Below are 18,700 nucleotides of genomic sequence, written 5' to 3'. Positions count from 1 at the left end.
CCTCCCCTGATAACCAACCTGAGGATAACACGAAGTCCCCTGTATATGTTTCGATTTGTGATACCCCTTCCCTAATTGTGTGTATGTATGTGTGTAAATAAAGTGCTATGTGTATACTGTTGCTCTGTGTTATATATTTTTTTTAAAAGTCCCATTATGGGTCTGCGCATCGTGTGACTGTCCGGGATGTCTGAAATTAATCAAAATGGAGATGTCCGGCAGACACTGCACTGGTCCTGAACGTCTGCATTCAAAATGGAGGTGTCTGTAGGACTCCACGCATGTCTGCAAAGTTGTGACTTACCTTTCATTAGTTCGGGGACCACAGCCATGTCCGGTGGACACTTGAGGGCATGCGCATCTCTCCCCCCAAGTCCTTTGAACATCCTGCCTATCCGGCATGTCCACAGAACAGTGACATACCTTAATTAGTTCGAGGTCCCCAGTCATTTCTGGCGGACAGCTGGGTGCATGTGCATCTCATTACCCTTGTTCTTGGACAACGAGCCTGTATAGCATGTACGCAAAGTTGTGATGTACATTTAATTATTTTGGGGACCCTAACCCAGTTCGAGGACACCTGGGCGCATGCGCACAAGGGATCCCATGCAATAGGTGTCTGGCAGACAGCCATCCCATTCGTGAACATCCACGATGTGACCATGTGACCGCACCCATGCTGAGTGTCGGTCCTTATTCGCGGACAGGAACTGGGCCCCCGGATACCAAAAAACTGCCTTTTTGAGCAATCCAAGGTGTTTTACTGTGAAATGTCACACTTGCAGAGGTCCCATACCATGCCCCTGATGATTTGGACACTTTTTGGAAATGTTTGAACCCAGTTTTGGGGTTAGAAGTGTCCACAGAGCGCACGACTGTCCGCAAAGCGCTCCTCAAAACCCCTATAAAATGCCATACCCCAGTGCTGCTCCTCATTCTGTTTTTGGATTCTAGGACAGAGCAGTTCTTGTCATTGAGCACTTGATGTCATTTGCATTTCATTGCTGCTTTACTTGTTTCATAGGTTGTGGCTGACCAGGACTACTGCTGCAGGTTGCTGTTCAGCTATTTGACAAATGTCTGTGTTCACAAGAGACATTCATGTGGGACAGAGGATTCCTCAAGCAGCCTCACAGGCTATACGCACAGCAGTGTATCTTTACCTTTCAAAGGTCACTGTTTTGTGTATGTACTGCGATGCAGCACTTTGCAGGGGTGAGCAGTTCCGGAGTGGTGTTGAGGCTGCAGTCTGGGGCCATGATGGAAAGTGCCCCCTACCTCGATGAGGCGCACCCAACATCTTCCTCTCTCCATCTGCCCTTTCTTATCCCTGTGGTTGGTGCCCCTTCCCTATCCTCCCTTGTGTGTCATGTTTAAAAAATCCCAAAAAAATACACAAAACATAAAATAAAAAAAGGCTCTTTTCAAAGCCACCTTTCATGGTTTAAAAATAGAAGTGCCAATGAAATGGTGCAGGGCCCTGGGCATTCAGCGCGGTAGTCTGCAGACTTCTAAAAAATGTAGGGGGTGGCGCTATCAAACACATTGCATCTTTTCTGGGAGAAAGTGGTGGCTCTGAAAAAAGCCTTTTTAGGGTTTCTTTGTTGTTTGTCAAAGGTTTCAAGAGGACAACATCAACTGCAAAAATGCTTGCTACAGTTGCAAAAAGGGCTGCAATGCATTTTGGATATTTTGCAAAACAAGCCGATTAGCAGCATCAGTAAGATGGACTCCATCGGTCCAAAAAATGTTGCTGCTATGAAATGTAATAATTTCATTATGGAAGGAGATCATGCCAACATCTCTCAAAAAGGCGCAAAGAGCCTTGTTGACATTGTGCCTTGCTTTCTCCATTTGTGGACCAAATGAAGAAGAGCGCAGCCACATCTGTCTCTGGGCAATGCAAGAAAAATTACTCGGGAGTTTGTAAACATGTCCATGACTTTCCCAAGTACCTCCTTCATCGTCAAATGCAATGAGATTCCGGTAACATGTCCTAAACGGTTTCCTTCACAATGAATTATAATAATGTCTGGATGATGCTGCGTCACCAAAGTGGCACAAAAAGGAAGCAAATTCAGCCACCTCATGCCACTCACTCCATACCAGTGCTCATCCACATGAGGGAATCCAAGATGTGCAGCTGCTCCACAGTGCTCTGCATGCACCTGCAAACAATGTATCCACAAGTCGCTCAAAATCCATACACTTTGCCTCCTGAAAGACGCAGCCATAGCCATAGCCATAGCCATCTGCACTCCTCTCAGCAAACAGACCTTCTGCCACACTCTCTCCTTGCATACCACACCCAGGAAATCTTATTGACCAATCCCATGGCCTCAACAGTCCCATTTGCACGCCTGCCATCCTCAAAAGCCCCAGAGGTGGTACGTGCGATCCGCAAACTACCACGGTGTCCGCGGACATATTGTGCAATGCACGGGCGGGGAAAGACATTTCAAGCAGGGTAAGATATTTCCCCATTAGTGGTGACTCTGAAAAGAGCTTTTTTCTTTTTTTTAAAGGTGCTTGAAAACAAACACCTTTTATTTTGTATTTTTTTATTTTTTTTAATGTTCTTTTCCTCCTTACAGCAGCCTCTGCACAGCATCTCTTACATTCCGGAAAAAATGAGCATTCCCAAGAACAGACAACGACACTCCACCAGCAGTAAAATAGTGCACACTAAGGGAGTCAATGTTGTCATTGGAGAAAACAGACATGCTAGCATGCCATGCCTCTATTCACATGGCACCTTCCAACATTTTGCTTGGTATTGAACACATTGGGGCAGTTCTATTGTTCTCTTGGTAGCATTTGAGAAAAAATCACCTTTGCACATGGAAAAATTAGCATAAGTTCCTCCACCAAGGACTTCAATTCAGGAGTCAAACTTGGGGCACTGATGTACTCATCACAGTGCACCACCAAGACATCAGGACTACCAAATGTAGCCATGTTTCTGCAAAGAGAAACCAGTGTCTGCACATTGCGTCCAGGCACACTCCACCACAAAGCCTCCAGGCCTGGAAACCCAAGATCTGTAGAAACACCTTTTCCATTGCATACCTTTCCAGATCAGAAACTGAACAATCTCCAACAATCGATACAATAACTCCTGCCATCTTCACTGCACAACTAACACAGCACTGAAAAAAGGATTGCCCTCCCTTCCTGTAAATCACACCATTAATACCTTATTTGTAAATCCCCACAGCACACTCTCATTTCCATGCCAGGCATGCTGAAAATCCCTGGAGGTAGATGCAGTGTCAGTGGATCCTGTAACAGAGGGACAGCCCGTCTTCCCTTTCCACTTCACACTCTGCAGCACTCTCTCATTGGCTACTGGTAAGCAGTCCCACAACCATCCACCAATCACATCCAGGATCTCTACATCTAACTCAAGCAACTCAGTACCACACTGCAGATGTACTGTTCAACACTCAGAGCACATATCTACTATGTTTCCCAAGAACCTTTTTCCAAAAGTACTGTACAACACTCTAAGATGTCTACTTCCAGATGCATCTACATCTACATCCAGTAACACAAACTACAGGTATGCATATGTTTTGCAATGCACATAAACAATCAAAAATGCACGTATGTTACCAAAGCATAGGAAGTGCATATATTGCATGCATGTGAACAGGGTGCCTGCCACTTGCCCTCCATAACCTCCCAAATAATCATAATGTCATGTGTACCATCTCCTAACATCAACTGACAGTTACTTACATTACTGTTTGCTTTCACAGTTTTCTTGTTCTGCCCACTAGCATAACAGCTGCAAACCACATATTTCAATTTCATCACTTCTACCTGTGATTTTTTTAAATAAAAAAACACATTGGGAACATTTGCCAGATGTTGTTTTTTTATTACTGTACTTTCCCTGTATATGCTCATATTTGTACACATTGCACTTACACTACTTTCCTTAGGGTCTAGTCGCAATATGTGATAGTTATACACAGGGAAGTAGTAGCTTTGAAGCAGAGCAATCATTTCTGTGCATGAAGATAATCAGTTAGGTGATGAAGATTGTTCCCTGTATATACTCTAATTGTATGTGTTGTTGTCTGTTTGCGTTGTGTGCAGTTATGCAATAATGTAATAAGTGGGTTTGATTAGGTACTTATTAAATGTTTCACAGTATGCAAGGCTGTAATAAGAAAGCATTTATAATTTTAGTATTTAACATAGCAAGATTATTAATCTTGCATCACCATCATGTCTGCTGCACCCTATGCCTACGTTACTACATGTGTACCTTAGTATATTGGAAAAAACTTCACAATACAATGCTATTTGGATTAAAGCATTACTTAATGCACTACGTAAATCATGATATTTATTCCATTAATCGTTGACACTTTTTTATTAACATTACAATAAGAATCCCTTGTACAGACTTTTCATGAAAGGTAAATGCACATGTGATGTCATCAGTGATGTCATCAATGACATTTGTGATGTCATCTTTGATGTCCTGGGTGTTAGTCTTAGCAGTACACGGTGGTGGCGCAAGTTATGGTTGCTTAGCTTACCATAACTGGCGAATTTCAGGGGTTGTTTGGTTTGGCTTGGAACCATAATGTCCCTTTAACAACGTTTTTTCACAGAATTTCATAGGTTTTTAGTAGCGCAACTTAACCATAACGTCCCCTTAACAGATTTTTTTCATTGACTTTTATAGGTTTATATGAGTGCAACTTAACCATAATGTCTACGAACATCTGACTTCATTGCAACTTTCCAGAGAGTACCACATGACCAAATGCTGGCGTGTGGCATAATGATGTGTCTGAGAACCCGTACACACTTCACAATAAGATCTGTGCTTCGCGGACAATTCGTAACTGCATTTTCTACTGATTTAGGAACTTTCAACTTCAAAATTCCCCTTGCACAGGTCCAACACCTGTTCCTACTCATCCATTAATAATCTAGTACACAGTACATACTTTTAGCAAAACTGCTATTTATCTTAAAATAGAATCAGCTAATGCTATCCCTCCACCCCAAGAGACACCACAACGGCTGTAATCAAGAAGCATGCAAAACACTGCCCCTACCTTAGAAATAACACAGGCACAACATTTTCCCGTGTCCACCTACCCCTCCATATTAGTGTTTGGTGCCTCCTCCCTCACTCCCCACCTATCGTTCTAAGCTCTCCTGGCAAAATGAATGCATCCAAAAACAAAATAAATGTTCCTTTATGAACCACCTTTCACAGTAAAAAAATTGAACTAAAAAGAAAACGTATAGACTCCATCTACTTTATATTTCTCAATAAAGTACGTACAATCAATATTATTTTCCAACATTTCCATTTGTATTTTGTGTTATGCTAATTCCAGGGACTGGAACGGTGGATACCGGGCCAGCAGCCCAAGTTATCAGCCCAAGCAAAGTGAGGATGCAAACAAGGTCTCTGGACCATTTTCCCCCCATTCCAGCCCCTGAAATGGGGGATGAAGGCCATTACCAACCTAGGTTCCCAAAGCAGGAACCCGAGTTGCTGAAAAAGAGGATTTTGCTTCCTACACCCAGACCCACAGGCGCCCCGGTGTAGGAAGGAAAATCCTTTTCCAACATGGCCACCCTGGAAAAAGAAGGCGAGGGTTCCATACAGGGCCCTCTTCGCTTTCCATGGCAGCCTGCAAAAGGCAAAAAGAGAACCCTATGACCATATTACCACAAACACATTTTTCTTCCCTTTCAGATCTATCCTTATTTCGAATAACCTCACCACAAAGCCAGTCCCAGGTGGACCTGGCCACTTTACTCCTATGTTTTGTCCCTTCTGGTCATGGCCAGTAGCCAGATTGTCCGGATCGTGACCTTATTCCATGAACCGGACAATCTGGCTACTGCCCATGGCCACAGGCTACCCCTCAGTCACTAAAGGTATACCACTTTTTTTTGTAACTACATTATGACACTTGTCAGATAATAAAACACTGGCACATTTGCAAAACCATGCTTGTAGATCCTTGCCAATGCACCTTACGCAAGTTTGCTGGAAATCCACCCACATTTTATTTTTTCAAAAGTGTCAAATCAATGCACATACAATCGTTGTATAAGCTCTGCACAAAATACCACCAAACTTTGTAAACTCATTAGAAATCACGTCAGAAATATCCCACCCATCATCATCACCTGTCCAAACATTATTTCATAAGTTTCACAAGTGCAATGCTCAGAAAATATTATTGTCCCGAGGGTTCGGCCATGTATTTTTATACATACTTTGATCTATCGCAAACATTTCCAATTCACCTTACCTCACTTTTCCTCTTTTAAAAACATACGAAATCTGGCAGCAGGGCGCGTCCATCTTGTGCTATTCTTATCCATTGCTGCATCTGCCTAAGGTAAACTGCCCTGACGACATTAAATCATATGCCCCGCCCCTCAGCCTCACATCACCAACCCTAGTGATATTCTCCACCAGCGTATCCAAACGCACCCATAATCACCTGTGACATAACGCAGAACCCGAAAATCAACACACATCCACTAACAACACAGCACGTCACAATTCGGAATATTAAACCATACTTTAAAAGAAAACAATAACACTGTACAATTTGTAAAGTACTCTTTGCTTGTGATCCAAAATGTTAATCGTGAGCACACGTTGTTCTTTTTCCGTACACAAAATGTTCGTTTTCGATAAAAGAACCGCTTGGGTCGCACAGTGAATTCCAGGGCTTCTGCTTCAACTTGGGCCTAGACCACCATAAAGGATGTTATGTTACTCCTAATCGCTAGTACATCGTACGGGCACATTGGCCCTGGGCGATCGTCCCAAAAAATAGTCACAGTGATCCAGGCGTTGACAACTATGTGCAGCTGCCGATTAAAGAACCCGTCAGTTGGCATCTGGAATCTATGACAATCGCAGAAAGGCAGGATGTAGCTATTTCGAAAACATAACAGAAAATCTGTCTCAATACCCGAACTTTATTACAATGTATCTATTCACTTTTTAATTCGGCATAGAGTTTAAACTAACCATTAGCACGCACATCAAAAAATCTCAACAAAGAGAAAACAACGTGGAAACTGATACACAATTCGATATGGTCATACATGGCATTTTGATGAAATATGAGCGTTGAACCTGGGTGAACCTAGTGATAGTCTACATGCACCTCGATCCTGCACTCCCCATAACCATGTAAAAAAGACAACTACCCACAAAGATAGTACTTGCGTTCCATTGCAATAAGTAACACAGAACAAACGAATAGAATATAATCCAAAATTAATCTTCAGATAATAATAAGTTAATGCTCTTTCCAGTATACAATTGTTAGAATCAAACTTACATTATATTCACCATTTCCATTCTCTTGGCGTAAGTCAGACCGTAACGTTCACTGCGCTCGCACCAAAGATTCTTCTTGAACTGAATTTACATGTCCCTTGGAATGCATAACCTTATCAAATGTTCATTATTACAAAACTCCTCCCACAGGGTTGGATTGGCCCCTCGGCCTTTCGGCCCATGGCCTGGGCTAAATCGTCCCTGGGGAGTGTGGGCCGGTTTCTGGCCATGCCTGGGCCGGTTTGGAAGAAAAATAAATTAGAAAAAAGATATATCTTTTTTTTTCACTTTTTTTTTTCAAAAAGCTTTTCATCCTTCTTAGGTTGATAAATGAGTACCAATGCAGGTCGGGTGATATTGTATGCATATTTGTGCTATAAAAAAAGACATTAAGCGTAACCGCTATACAATAACATATTATCAATTGGCCTTGAACGTCTGCTTGGATTCACAGTAATTTAGTGTACTTAGGACCAATGCTATTTGATGGCACTTCCTGTTTTGTCAAGGGGTAAAAAGTCATGTTTCATTGCTTCCTGGGATGCGACTTTGGGGTGGGGTCAAATGACATCACTTCTGGTCATGTCATGAGAGGTCAAGGGTCGTGAGGCGAGGGGTGGGCCACTTCTTTAAGGCGAGGGGTGGGCCACTCTTTTTGGGTGACCAGGCCTATTTCTTTTCCCAGTCTGACCCTGTCCTCCCATTGCATTCCTTACGGAATGGTCCCTTTCTCTCAAGGTCAAAAAACAATTGAACCTTATACTTTGTGTCCCATGCGTGGGCTTCCTTAGCTCGCAAACAAAAATTCAAAGCTGGTGACATTCACTCAGAATCTAAATACATTCTCGCTTTGCAAAAACGTTCCTCACCGACGCCATGAGAACTGTTATTCTCATACACGTGCAGGGCCGCTCTTTGCATGAGACACTGCAGGTGGCTGCCTCAGATGCTAGACTCTAGGGGGCGGCAGTCTGACTCCATTATTATTTTAAATACATTTTAACACAGACACATTAGTCCTTCGCCTGTACTTTACGCACATTATATTGTGGAACACCTCCAAATGTACCGTATGACTTTGTGGCAAAAAAAACCACCAGTTTCGTTGCTTCTTGCTGCCATATCCCATCCCATCCTCATCAACCCTGACCACCCCAGACAGTGTTTGATAAGTTTAACAAGTGCAATGTTGTGTTTTTTAATATGTTTTTGCAGCAATGTCCGCGGACACCAAAACACGCATCCAAGATGGCGGGCGCATCAGAAAAATCTGACGCACTTCATGCTCTTCACCATCCAATTATTGAACGTGCCACATGTCCGCGGATATGACGCGACCGATTAGCTATTCGATATCTTGCCCGCGCAGCGGACCGGGAAGTGTGTCCATGGAGCGGACATAGATATCACAAATTTTTTGAGACCTAGTTTTTGATTGTTTTAAAAAAAAACTACTGTACGGATTTTCACCAAATTTACCAAGCCGCTGCTCCTGCCGCAAATTTGGTGAAAATCCGTCCAGCGGTTTGGGCTGTAGGCGTGCACATAGTTTTTCCCCCCATTCAGTCTATGGGAAACAAATAAATGTTGGGACCCCCTATAACTCCCCACCCCCGGACCAAACCTCACCAAACTTTGCAAACAATTTCAGAGTGGGCCATTTACTTTTTTGCAGAGTTTGGTGAGGATTCGTCCAGGAGGAGCGAAGTTATAAGCCGCCCAAAAGTGCTCTTCCTATGGGATTAGCAACTTAACCATAACTACACAGCCACTACTGTGGCTGTCTAATTTATACATACACACATAGTGATGTTTATTTGTAAATTGCAAAGATTTGTTATTTGACCTTTTAGGTAAAAATATCTGAAAAGTGTAAATGGTAACTCTGGTGGGTGTATTCATTCTTCTCAGGATTTCAGTTTCAGATCTCCAAGGGCCTATCAATAGAGGGGGGGTTGAACTTTGAGGAGGAGAGGACCGTAAAAGTCCAATGGAAATTCAGTGCAACTACATTAACACCTCCTTGTTTTTCTGCGTTGGGACTTAAAAGTAAAAAGTAGCACACGCCAGAACTGGGAGCAACCTAAACATCTTCAAGGAGACTTGCCTAAAATCATCTGGGGAAAATACTGAAGGGAGGAGACAGAATTTAACCTTGCCAGGACAGTGGCCTAAACATTATCTGGGTGCAATTATTGAAAGCTGGATAGAGATTTAACATTGCATGGAAGACAGTAATTGAGAAAGACAAAATAAGCTTGTATTTTTGCAAGGAGAGCAGAAATAGAGGGATTGATGCTGGTGGCTATCTTTGATTGAAGTGCCTGACCAGATCCCTGTGCTTTCCCAAAAGAGGAGCCCTGTTAACTTTCCTGAGCACCAAAAACAGAGATTTCCAACGTAGGTAGCAAAATCCAAACAAACCCAAGTGTTTGGGGCATTTGCTTGTCTTCATATTTTTCCCTTAACTATGGGTGGGGGCCAAGCTGAGTAGACCATTAGCATATTTTACTGAATAATAATGTAATTAACTGCCATATAGAGTAACGCAGGGAGGAATTAGGGGGAGTTCGAATCCTCTGACCTCTTTCCTAACCACAATTCAAGTTATAGGGCATCATTACGAGTGTGCCGGTCCGGTAACAAGAGTGCAGGGAAGCCTACTGGCACTGTTGTTACCGGACCGGCACACTACGGGTTTGCTTGCCGGAGTCACTGTGCCCAACAGGGCAGACCCTGCCAGACACAGCAGCCACAGTATTTGTTTGTTTTATTTGCTTATATAGCGCACTGAACCCAAAGGTATCTGGGTGCTTATCTTAGGATACAACAGTTGTTACAATGGTACAGACATATATACAGTCATAGATACAGTGAAATGCAGAAATATAAATACAGTGAAAGGTACAGTAAATAAACAGCATATACAGAATATACACAAGATAGGAGAGTAAACAATATATACAGGTCATGACACGACTCAAGGGCAGGCTTTGCAAGAGGCCAGAGAAGGCTAACTGGTAAGGTGCTCTTGGGAAGTGAGCATAGTAAGCAAGCCGTAACGGAAGCACCAGCACTGTAATTAACAGTGCTGGTTCTTCCGTGTTCCCCATTCCCATTGAGTCCTATAGGACTCAATGGGAATTACAAAATCCCTGACGTCTGACTTCCCGGCCACCGGACTGGGAATATCACAGTGGCACCGGGAAGTCAGGCGCGGTAATTCATCACGGGTCCGGCGGCAACCTGCCGGTTTTACAGGTACCGTTGCCGCCAGACCCGTAATGAGGCCCGCAGTCATTTAAAGTAATTGGGTATTCCCTTTTCTCTTGTCAACCCCAGACTTCCCTAAAGGGAAAGCAGTATCCTTGTCCAACACCGAAATTCCTACTTGTTACCACTCCCCAGACCAGGCCTTTAAGCAGAGGGGTGCTGAATGTAACTGGAGTCTGGCTTTTTGGTGCTTGGTAGAAAAGTGTTCTGCCAAGTGAAACCAAGTGTAATTCGCCAATGAAAAATGATCACTCTCTCCTGAGTAAGTGTCCCTGATAGAAGAAAGATGTCTTGCCATGGGTTAAAGAAGTTCTATCAATCAAACCTATTCTCGAAATGATGTGCAATTTCAAAACTGCCAGCCTTTTCAAGTGTGCAGGGAAAAGAAACATACCAAGAGCTGCATGTGAAATTTCTTTCAAAATGGAAAATGTGTATGTGATTTGAATCTAAACCCTTATCAAGAAATGCTAATTCTCATGATCTAGTAATGTTCCCAGATATTATTTAATTTTGACATGAAGTATGTTTGTGGGAAAAGAGGGTGGAACGGTTATTTAGCCAGTGCTCCATGCACATGAGTCTACAGTAATTCAAAGAAAAAGTGAATCTTGTATTAAAGCTTTGTTTTGTGCCACAGAGAAGGTGACATGTGTAATCAGTTAGTGCAAATATTTATTGAACCTATACATTAAATACATGTTTCTTCTTTCTGTACCACAGCCTAGTTCTTGGCTCATTTTTGGCACAGGGCAAGGGATCTACGTGGGTTTATATGAATCATAGAAAGGGCTAGTTTGAATTAGATAAATGATTTATTGTGTGACACCTTGATTGGGGGGAACGCACCAGATTAAGGGTGGTCTCTCAATAGATCATTACAAATTGAAGGCACTAAGCCAATCTAGCCCTATCTAGATTAGTTGAGGTGCAGGGTGATCAAGTAGAAGGGTCATGAAAAGCACATTTCAAGTTTGTAAATTACTGATGCATACTGTATAGGTCCATACAAAAGGAGTGGTGTGAAGTGGAGAAATAACAATCTCACAAGCAGGACTAGGCAAGGGATGGCAGGTGTGCTCGTGGATTTGACTGGTGGTGTTCTCGCCCTGAGAGTTGCTAATTAGGAAAGGGAGGGCAAGACGAGGAGGCGGGTAGACATATCTTTGCATGAGTCTCAAATCCAATGTCCGCTCGAAGTACAAGAAAAGCCACTTCCAGGTGGGCATTGGATTTAACAGCCACGCAGCCCTGGAAATCCTAACATGCAGGAAGAATTGCTAATTTCACATCAGAGTCAAGGTTTAGCAGGCAATGTAGAGGCCTGGTTGGCCATCACCAGTGCCAAACTGAATGAAGAACTATATAAGTAAATTATGCTAATGATTTAAGTCATGATTCACTCTAAGCACTTTAAGATTCAACCATCCAAGAATGTTAGACAGTGAACCCATATACATGTAACATTTACATTATACTAAATGTGAATGAACGAAGGAACACTCTGAAAAAAAGATATCATTAGAAATTAACATAAACACCCAACTGCTTGAAAAAAACAATAGTCTTATTCACATACACTGATGATTAGGAACAATGTAATGTTTGTAAAAATAAAATTCAAAAACATATTCTGGCTTTTATACTTTTGGGCTTATTTATCATCTGAAAAAAAGTATTTTGTGATATAACGGCTTAACAAGCTGGACAAATGAATTGTCTTACAAATATTACAAGTTAAATGCCAATGAAAAGTCCTATTTAGAGTTATGCATCTTGGGGTAAAATATGCGGACACAGAATTCCCACATATTTTACTACATAAGTCCTTCAATAAAGACCGTATGGAATGTGGTAAAATGTACAGGGCTACATTGTCTACATTCTTGACAGTTTACAGTTTGTCTACCCTGTGGCAGGCTCATAATAAACTGCCTTATCCAAGACTGTATTCATCGTTCACATCTTGCTGTGCCATTCTGATACATACCTGTACTCCACAGAGTTGGGTCAGCGATGTACTTCCTGCACGTTGTAACTCCTGGTTTAAATGTACTTCAGTGCATGAGTGCATTGGATTCTGTGAGATCTCCTGCATGTTGTGCATGGAAGAGGTTTTCTATGTAGGTGTCTACTCTTGCAATGGCGGATGCCACTGCAACGCCCACCACCACCACCACTTTCCTGTGAAACTCAAAATGTCCATACTTTGCAGCATGAAGTGCTACTGCTAAGGTCCATGGTGTTTGCATGTGTAGGGCATCCTGCTACACCAATGGCCATAGAGAAGGCATTTGCAGAGGGCAACAAGGTTGTGGCTAGAACATCTCTGTACCCACCATTCTCAGAATGTGGGTGTAAACGTGGCCTTCGATTTCTATGAATCAGAATACTTTTGCCCAAAACTAATGATCCTTTGAACGCCTCTCTAAGCTCAACTTAGCCAAACCTAGGCGGATGCCACGAAAGCTGATAGAGTGTCTGTTATCATTTCTGATGCAATAACTCTAAACCATGGAATGCAAGAATGAAGTAATTACACTAAGATAAATTTGGATCTATAATGATGGGTTTGGAGTTAATGGTCTGAGTTACTTTCTTTAAAAGTTACAGCTGGAGCCAGAAACAGATCATGAGAAAGTAAATGGCTTGCCTTAATTCATGCAGCTCAGATCATGCACGGAATTAAAAACGTGGTTGTTCTTTTGTACGCAGCCATGTTCTCAGTGCTTGAAGTATGGAAAGCGCTGAAGCATTTCAGAATCGAATTGTTTTATTGTTGGATCAGGTTATTTTGTAATGTGTTCATATTATATTTTTCTTCTTGACTTTATTTGTAAATTAACAAACTCTCCTCCTTTCCCAGCGCTGCTTCACTTTTGTCGATCGTGGATTCGTCTTTAAACTGATCAACAGTTATGTAAATATGTTTGGTCCTGGAGATCACAAGGTAAGGTTAATACTACAAATTCATTGCAGAGTACATTTATCAGAGTGAAATTGTCGTACACAGCATAACATCGGAATAATACTGTTTAGATTGTAAACCGTGGCCCAAGAACATGCGCTCATTGATGAGACATTAAAAGGTCGGCTCGCTGAGCATTCTGACCTGGAACTGTAACCAACTTTGATCCTCTAGAACCAATGGAGTCAGACAAAACACCACCCAAGTTAAAAACGACCTCCCTTAAATTGGCCTAGGTGTATTGGGTCACACCAAGAAGTCTCAAACCTCCGCCATGCTGTTGGGTGCCATGGTGGCTTGCCTTCTCCTAATTCACCTTTTGCTACTAACACCCTATTTGGGTAATATCTATTTATTTATGTGTTTATTCATTTGGTTAGTTGATTTTTTAAACATATAAGATCTGACAAAATCCTCAAATTTCATAGAATAGTCGAAAATCACAAAAAGAAATCCTTCTCAGCAATTGATATATGTAAAGAGAAAAGGTGTTAGTAATACATATCAAAGTAGATTGAATCAGTTGCTGCAATAATGGTACAACATGGCCGTAAGATGGATTTGTTACCATTTAAGATGGATTTGTTACGATCTTAAATGCTGTGATTACTTGGACATATGAAAACAATGTCTGGCAAACGCCTATCCAGTGCTAAACATACGCCAAAGCTTTTGGTGCTGGCAATGCTTGTTTTTATTGGAACTTCAGTGCAAAGAACAAATAATCAAGTGTTTGATGCTAAGTGTTTGATGCTAAGCGAACCATTTTAATGATAGCATTCATCAGGCCAAATCTCATAGTAAGGAAATCTTTTCCATTTTACCAATCAGTCACAAGAAAGTAATGCCTGGTGTCAAGCCATCCATGATGGTTTTAATAGCAAAACTGAGAAACACAAACAGGCTATCAAAGAGCAATTGAATACTTTTTTAAATCTTCCTGTGGTACTGGAGAACTTGGACCCTGGCATTAAACCACCATTGGAAATGTTTTCGTTTAAAAGAGTATCAGAATTGAAAGTTCTGAATATTATTCATAAACTGAAGCCATCTTCTTTAAAGATTTTGCTGCGACTTTGGCCCGTTGGGTCACACACTTTGTCAATCAATCTTGTGACGCATCCTACATACCTAATAACCTCAAAGCGGCCTGTATCACTCCTCTACTAAAGGAAGAGAATCTTGATCCTGCGATACCTGGTAATTTCAGCCCTATTACCAATGTACCATTCTTATTGAAGATTATTGACAAGATTGCTTATGAACAATACCAGACATTTGTAGAAAGTAATAATATTCTTGCTGAGGAGCAGTCTGGGTTTCGGGCCAACCATGGCGCAGAGACAGCCTTTCTGGACCTTTAGAACAACATTGTGTCCATTATAGAGAATGGAAATCCTGCTCTCCTTCTCTTGTTGGATCTTTCCTCAGCATTTGACTTGATCAACCATGAGCTTCTAGCCGAAATACTTATCTCAGTAGGTAGATGCTCCCAGGCCACAGCAGACTGGTTAAAATCTTTTTTAGGCCCTAGATCTGCAGCAGTCGTCAAGGGGAACTTCTCCTCCTTAATCATCCCACTTCTATGTGGTGTCCTTCTGGGCTCTTGTTTGTCACCACTTCTGTTTAATATCTTCTCTAAACTCTTATGTGATATGCTACGATCCATGGGTGTCAGATTTACAAATTATGCTGATGACGCCCAGCTGGTGTTCACGGTATCCGGAGACTATGAACAAGATGCCTGTAGAGTAAGAGATGTTTTTTCAGCCATACAAATCTGGATGGCATCAAACTCACTGGTTCTTAATAAAGCTAAAACAGAGCTAATGATAATTGGTACTCCCCAGAGACTAAAACTTCTTGAGGATAAGTACCATAGTTTTAAAAATAACAACAGTATCATTAAGGTTTCTGATCATGTAAAAACTCTGGGTGTCTACATGGACTCTCATCTTTCGTTTAAAAGACATGTATCCTATCGCAAATCAACCTGTGCTTTCTTCTCTAACCTCCTCTGGCAAATTCGCCCTGATCCATCCAAGCCCAACCTGGCTATAATAGCTGGTGCTATTGTTAATTCTAAACTCGATTATTGCAATAGCTTGATGATGGGTACTTCTAAGGCTAACATAAGCAAGCTGCAAACTATTCAAAATGGAACTGTTAGAGCAGTCAATGGTTCAAGCAAATACTCAAAGGTCTTGCCTGAGAGGAGGAGTCTGCACTGACTCCCAGTCGGACAATGAATTAAATTCAAAAGTGCTGTAATTGTCTTCAAATGCTTATCCGCGATGGCTCCTAAATACCTCTTGGACAAAATACAGAAAGCACCCATTAGGAGATATTTGCGATATAACAGTAAAATTCATTTGTTACAACCACACCAACTCCTCAAAAGAGTTGGTAGTACTAATTTCAGCTTCTGGGCTCCTAAAACCTGGAACTCACTACCGATGTCGATAAAAAATTGTGGATCCATCAGTATATTTAAAAAAAACTCAAGACGTGGTTGTTCGATTGTGGCACTGAGTGATCTATGCTCCTTGTTTCTGGTCTTTTGCCATACTGCCTGCTTTTATGTTTCCTGTGGTGTTTGTCCATGTGAGCGCTCGGAGGCCTTCGGGTGATAATGTGCAAAATAAAAACCAATATAGATAGATAGATAGACTTACTTAAGACAAATATATTATATAGTAGCATATTTAAGGACAATAAGTCCTTAATACTCAGCAGACTGCTTAGAAATAACACTCGCAGGCTAACATTTTATGTTATTGATTGATAGCGGTAGCTCAAAAAGATCCCAAAAGAGTGTGTGTTTGTGTGGGGAGGGGCAAAAAGTGGACGAGAATTGCCATAGAGATTAGCAGGGCCATTGGCAGAGAATGGGTGTGTAAATAGCCAAACAATACCCAAACACTGTGTACCCGTCCTCACATGTCATCTCACTCCTAGCTGTACTCCAATGCAATACCGTTGGCTTATAGGCAGAGATTTAGTACCACAAAATATCCCAAATTAATAAGGTCACTGCCAATCCTCGTAATATAATCTCTCCATAACTTAGTTCTAACCCCCGACATCTGGCTGTCTGTGGTGAAACAAGTATCAATAACTCATTAATGGAAATAATTAGGGGTGATAAGGCAACAATGATTTTATTTAGATGAATATATGTGTATGTCATGCAGAAGAGAAGAAATCATTGCATCTGAATATACATATCTGGCACTGTTCAATCTTCATGGAACATTGATGTTGTAGATGGTTGATTCAGGAAGCCCATGGGCATGCCTGTGCATGTTCATATGGACCAAGCCATGTATACTGCAAAATGCCTTCATTTCTCTGAACTGATTGAAAAGGCAATCAATGCTCCTAAAGAATTGTTTAAGGTTGTGCGCTCTCTATCTTCCCACCCCCTGGAACCCAATCTTCCTTCCCAGTCACTCTGTTCATCTCTTTCTACTCACTCTTTTGAGAAAATTGATACAATCGGGGATACGGTTGGCACCTCGGCTGTACCCCTCTCTGGTGCTGTTGTACACAATCCTGGCCCTATGTTATGCTGGGAGTCCTTTCCTGTTTTTACCACCACTGAAATATCATCTGCTGTTCTTAAACTAAAATCTTCCTCCCCTACCGACGCTGACTGAGCTCATTTCCACCCTCTGCTTCAGCTGCTATTCCTATGCGGACAACCCCCAAATCTTGGTCCGGCTAGATCTTACAGCCCACCATACTCCCGACAGATTTCGGGGTTGTCTGAAGGTTGTGGGTGAATGATGTCAGCTAATTGGCTTAAGCTGAACGGGGAAAAAACAGAGGTGCTGGTGGTGGGTCTTCTCTCTGCCGCAGCCTTCTGGATGTCAGCCTTTTCGGCCCCACCAATCTCGTTCCCTGCCCTACCCCTGTTTCCTCTGTTAGGAATTTTTGTGTGAAAATGTCCCCTTCTCTTTTCGCTGAACTTCAGGTCGGCACCATTTGTCAAAGGGGATATTTTCAGTTCAGAACCCTTTGTAAAATCTTGCCCTATCTCCCCTCCCAATATGGCGCTCCTTTTGGATCTTCCCTCATTCTTTTTACTCTGGACTATCGCAATGCCCTATTTTTGGCACAGCCAGCATATCTTTTACATAATTTGCAAGTGCTGCAAAATGCAACAGCTAGAATCGCAACTTTCATGCCTAGGCATTGCCACATTTCTCCTGTGCTTCACTATCTTCATTGGCTGCTGGCAGCCAGGCGAATGCTATTTAAGAGTCTCTCCCTGGTTCACCGGGCTTTATAAGGTGATGGTTCAGAATATCTACAGGGTAAATTTTGCCAATACGTTCCAGCTCGTCCGCTACGCTCTGCTGAAGCATGTTTGATTTCTGTACCTCGCTTTGGGTTGTCTCGCATTGGCGGCCACTCCTCTTCGGGTAATGGCCACCCAGCATTGGTATGATATTCCCCAAACTATGTGAGCCACTAAAATGCACCTTACATTTCGGTGGTTACTCAAAACGTATCTTTTCTACTATTGTAACCCCCTTCCTTTCTTACCTCAGACAGTGCCGTGATGCTGTAGAGTCAAGGTTTATTTCCTAAAAGTTATGCAGAACTGGGCCGGGAAACTGGCAGAGTAAACCTGTCCTAAAATTGTTGCCCCAGAGCACAGAAACATCTAGGTTGTTATAGGTTTCCACACAATGATCCTCATACAGAAAATTCAGTATGATACATTTAGTCAGTTACATTATTAACTTCACAACAGCAACCTCTGGTTTTTGAGGGCAAGACTTTACAGCACCTTTCAATCCCTGTACAATTCAGCCAGACTCAATTACCTGATATAGGTTGCCACATTTAGCGGATATTTCCATTCTACTAGTGCAGCTTTATCGTGCACCTAGGCTCACATGAATCACATTCCAGTTCTCAGGCGATGTAGCCTGCCTTGAACGATGATGTTCAGTTGGAAATCTGTGCGTACATGAGCCTTGGACAAAATCTAGCACACATAAACACAGCCCTATGGGCTCCTGAATGAAGGCCAACCAATTGGCTTCCTTACCACGCCACCTCCCTAAACATGGCTTCACACACTGTGTCATCTGTTACTA

General features: G+C 42.1%; 1 protein-coding gene across 5 annotated transcripts in view; it reads left to right on the top strand.

Moving 5' to 3' along the window:
• Positions 1–18,700, top strand: part of DOCK10 (dedicator of cytokinesis 10) — a 2,208,289-nt gene that overhangs the window by 1,366,185 nt on the left and 823,404 nt on the right. For all 5 annotated transcript variants that reach the window (XM_069618176.1, XM_069618179.1, XM_069618177.1 and 2 more), the window contains exon 29: positions 13,488–13,571. In XM_069618176.1, the coding sequence (XP_069474277.1) occupies positions 13,488–13,571 (84 nt within the window). The remainder of the gene's footprint in view (positions 1–13,487; positions 13,572–18,700) is intronic.

This window comes from Ambystoma mexicanum, chromosome 10 (assembly GCF_040938575.1).
Source record: "Ambystoma mexicanum isolate Mex_15411 chromosome 10, UKY_AmexF1_1, whole genome shotgun sequence".
Classification (NCBI taxonomy): domain Eukaryota; kingdom Metazoa; phylum Chordata; class Amphibia; order Caudata; family Ambystomatidae; genus Ambystoma; species Ambystoma mexicanum.
This window is presented reverse-complemented; position numbering and strand designations above follow the sequence as displayed.